Source organism: Dipodomys ordii, unplaced genomic scaffold, assembly GCF_000151885.1.
Source record: "Dipodomys ordii isolate 6190 unplaced genomic scaffold, Dord_2.0 Scaffold165, whole genome shotgun sequence".
Classification (NCBI taxonomy): domain Eukaryota; kingdom Metazoa; phylum Chordata; class Mammalia; order Rodentia; family Heteromyidae; genus Dipodomys; species Dipodomys ordii.
Window position 1 is genome coordinate 203,561 of NW_012267381.1, and position 3,847 is coordinate 207,407.

General features: G+C 38.6%; 2 protein-coding genes across 2 annotated transcripts in view; one reads left to right on the forward strand and one right to left on the reverse strand.

The window, feature by feature from the left end:
* Ddx42 (DEAD (Asp-Glu-Ala-Asp) box helicase 42) overlaps positions 1 to 3,847 on the reverse strand; it is a 44,878-nt gene that overhangs the window by 40,632 nt on the left and 399 nt on the right. The window lies entirely within an intron of this gene.
* The window catches only part of Ccdc47 (coiled-coil domain containing 47), a 15,202-nt gene continuing 12,284 nt past the window's right edge, over positions 930 to 3,847 (forward strand). Inside the window, exons 1-4 of the mRNA XM_013033237.1 lie at positions 930 to 1,236; positions 2,206 to 2,313; positions 2,939 to 3,113; positions 3,443 to 3,571. Coding sequence (XP_012888691.1) covers positions 973 to 1,236; positions 2,206 to 2,313; positions 2,939 to 3,113; positions 3,443 to 3,571 — 676 coding nt within the window. The 5' untranslated portion in view covers positions 930 to 972. The remainder of the gene's footprint in view (positions 1,237 to 2,205; positions 2,314 to 2,938; positions 3,114 to 3,442; positions 3,572 to 3,847) is intronic.

A 3,847-nucleotide genomic window follows, 5' to 3' on the forward strand; every position in this document is an offset into this window, starting at 1 on the left:
TGAGATCTGAGGATCGCGGTTCAAAGCCAGACCGGGCAGGAGAGACCGTGAGACTCCTATCTCCAATAAACCACCAGAAAACTGGAAGTGGCGCTGTACCTCAAGTGGTAGAGCGCTCGCCTTGAGCTGAAAAGCTGAGGGACAGCACAGCGCCCAAGCCCAGAGTTCAAGCCCCACGACCGACCAAAAAAAAAAAAAAAAAGTAAAAATGCTTATGGAATAATGAGTGGAAGTGGAAGGATTTTTGAGAACTCAACCTAAAGAAATTAAAATGACTTGATCAAGATTTTATAGATAGATAATGAATAAGTCAGGAACTGGAGGCACACACCTGACTCCCTAGCTACTTAGGCTGTGATGTGAGGATCGTGGTTCAGAGCCAGCTAGCTACTTAGGCTGTGATGTGAGGATCGTGGTTCAGAGCCAGCAGCATTGGGGTTTGAGAATGTGGCTTAGTGGTAAAGTGCTTGCCTAACCTTCATGAAGCTGTGGGTTCGATTCCTCAGTACCATATAAACAAAAAAAAAGGAAATGACACTGTGGCTCAAAGTGATAGAGTGCTAGCCTTGAGTAAAAGCAGCTCAGGGACAGTGCCCAGGACCTGAGTTCAAGCCCCAGGGCTGGCAAACAAACAAAAAGCCAGCATGGACAGACAAATAAGAGATTCTTATTCCCAATTTTCAAACAAAGCCAGAAGTGAAAGTTTGGCTCAAGTGGTGGAGTGCAACCTTGAGTGAAAAGCCAAGTAAGAGCTGGAAGCACTAAATTCAAGCCTAGTTTAAGTAATACATACATGCTCTGAATTTGTCCCCTAACCTCTTGATCTCACCTGATTGTTTTTGTTTGATATCATCTGAATCTATAAACATTAAGTAAAAGTATGAGAGTTTTAAGTATTTACAAAACATGTGTAGAATGACAGTTCATTTTAAGGTTCTCTTGCTTTTTTTTAAAGCTTATTTTTAAGGTGCAATGAAAGCTGTCCATGTTTTCTGTATTGCCCTTTTGGTGTTTGGGAGTGCCTCTGAAGCCAAGTTTGATGATTTTGAGGATGAGGAAGACATAGTAGAATATGATGATAATGACTTCGCTGAATTTGAGGATGTCATGGAAGATTCTGTCACAGAATCTCCTCAGAGGGTGATAAACACTGAAGATGATGAAGATGAGACCACTGTGGAGTTGGAAGGACAGGATGAAAACCAAGAAGGTGATTTTGAAGATTCAGATACCCAGGTAGAGTTCTTTTTTTTATTGAGAGATAAATCTTGAGAGATTTAAGGGATGGGAAAATTTGTGATTAGCAATTTCCCCAAAATATTAGAAGTATGACTCAGTTAATAGACCTTTACTTTCTCTAGAATCTTCATGGTTTGTATAGTAGGTAGCACTCTTTATGAATGTTTAGTGGTATGTTCCCATCTTTTGCATTAATAAAGTGAAGAATTGTGTGTTTGTCCTGTAGCATTCTTGGAAGGAGGGAATAGATAATATATGTGTGTATAAAATTGTGTCATTTAGGACTTTGGGTTGAAAAGTATGGTGAGTCATCCTTTTAGTGTTTTGAGGCTTTGTCTCAGCTTTATTGAAGTATAAGTGACAGGCTTGAAATGTGACTTTTTGACTGAGTGCTTGCCTAACATGTATGAAGCCCTGAGTTCAATTTCATAGTACAACATGAACAGAAAAAGCTGGAAGTGGTGCTCTGGCCCAAGAGTACTAGCTTTAAGCAAAAGAAGTTCAGGGACAATGCCCAAAGACTGGCAAATAAGTAAATAAATAAAGTAACAAGAACTGTTTCTGTTTTTTGTTGTTTTTTTTTTTTTTGAGATAAGGTCAGAAGCATAATGTTTTAATATGTTTATGCATTGTGAAGTGACTACTATGATCAAGCTAATTAGCATATTGAATACCTCTTTTTTTTATGTGTAGCAAGAATATTTAAGGTCTATTCTCTTAGCAAATTTCTAATATACAATATTTTATTAGTCCTTACTATTTGTACTGCACATTACCAGGTCTCCTGAGCATATTCATCTTAGAATTGGAAATTTTGACCCTTTGATATTTTATTAAAAATAAGTTATAATTTTGTGTTCTGTACTTGGGGCTTGCAAGTTCTCTCTTCTTCTACATGTAGCCATAAGATGAGACAACTACTTGTGTTATTTGTTGAAGAAAACAAATTATACTTCATTTTTGTAGGAGGGAGACTCGGAGAGTGAGCCATATGATGATGAAGAATTTGAAGGTTATGAAGATAAACCAGATACTACTTCTAGCAAAAATAAAGACCCAATAACAATTGTTGATGTATGTATATAGAATTCTGAACTCCAAACTAACCAACAAAATAACTTGCAGTCAATAATCTCAGAAATACAGTTTCTACCATATGGCTGATGTTGATATGATAGTGTAAATTAGGAAGAAAAAACTCCCCTAAATTAGGCATTAATTTTTTTTTTTAGTCAGTCGTGGAGCTTGAACTCTGGGCCTGGGCACTGTCCCTGAGCTCTTCAGCTCAACGCAAGTGCTCTACCACTTGAGCCACAGCATCCGGCCTTTTCTGTGTATGTGGTGCTGAGGAATCGAATCCAGGACCTCATGCATGCAAGGCAAGCACTCACTTTGCCACTGAGCCACCTTCCCAGCCTCAGCATTAATTCTCATGAAAAACATCCACACCTAGAGAAGCAACTTCAATGTTTTATTCTAGCCCTTCTAGTTTTAATTAATCAGAAATAAGCAGATAACATTGGACATATTTGGGGTGGAACTCAGAATAAGAATATATCAGTTTAATACATAAGACCAAGTATTAACCATATCCAGTGACAGTTATATAAAGTATCCACTTTCAGTTTTCTCATTTTTTTCCTTAGACTCAATCATTCAGCCTCAGCCAGCATTAAATGGGATAATGTTGCTTTTTTAGGTTCCTGCACACCTTCAGAACAGTTGGGAAAGTTATTATCTAGAAATTTTGATGGTGACTGGTCTGCTTGCTTATATCATGAACTACATCATTGGAAAGAATAAAAATAGCCGCCTTGCCCAGGCCTGGTTTAACACTCATAGAGAGCTATTGGAGAGCAACTTTACCTTAGTAGGTAAGTTAGGCCAGTATGTGTTCAACTGCCTGGTGGGCAGGTGAATATGTGACAGCTTCCATGAAGTGCTAAAGAGAACTATTTTGTTTTCCTTCAAGGATTCCTTGTTGTTGTTGTTTTTTAGACTTTATATACTGAGTAGATTGCATTTATGTAATAATTACCTCATGTTAATCAATGATAATCCCTGTCCAGAAGTGATTTTGCAAGATAGTAAAGTACTGGTCTCCTAAATATAGGATCATTTGGGGATCAGAACAGAAGAAGGTGTAGTAGATGATTAGGTCCCCAAATTCTCAGTAAGTCACATTAACTGGTTTCACTTCTAGGTGATGATGGAACTAATAAAGAAGCCACAAGTACAGGAAAGTTGAACCAAGAGAATGAGCACATTTATAACCTATGGTGTTCAGGTCGAGTGTGCTGTGAGGGCATGCTTATCCAGTTGAGAGTAAGTAGTCTTCCTTGATTCAATGTATGTCTTCCTTGATTTCTTCCCAGATGTGATTTCTCACCTAAATTCAATGGCTTACCCCTTCCTGTTTGGTTTTAAAATGAAGTCTAAAATACTGATGAAAAGGGCTGGGAAGGTGGCTCAGTGGTAGAGCACTTGCTTTGCATGCCTGAGGCCCTGGGTTCGATTCCTCAGCAACACATAAGCAAAAAGAAAAAAGCCAGAAGTGGCGCTGTGGCTCAAGTGATAGAGCGCTAGCCTTGAGCTGAAGAGCTGAGGG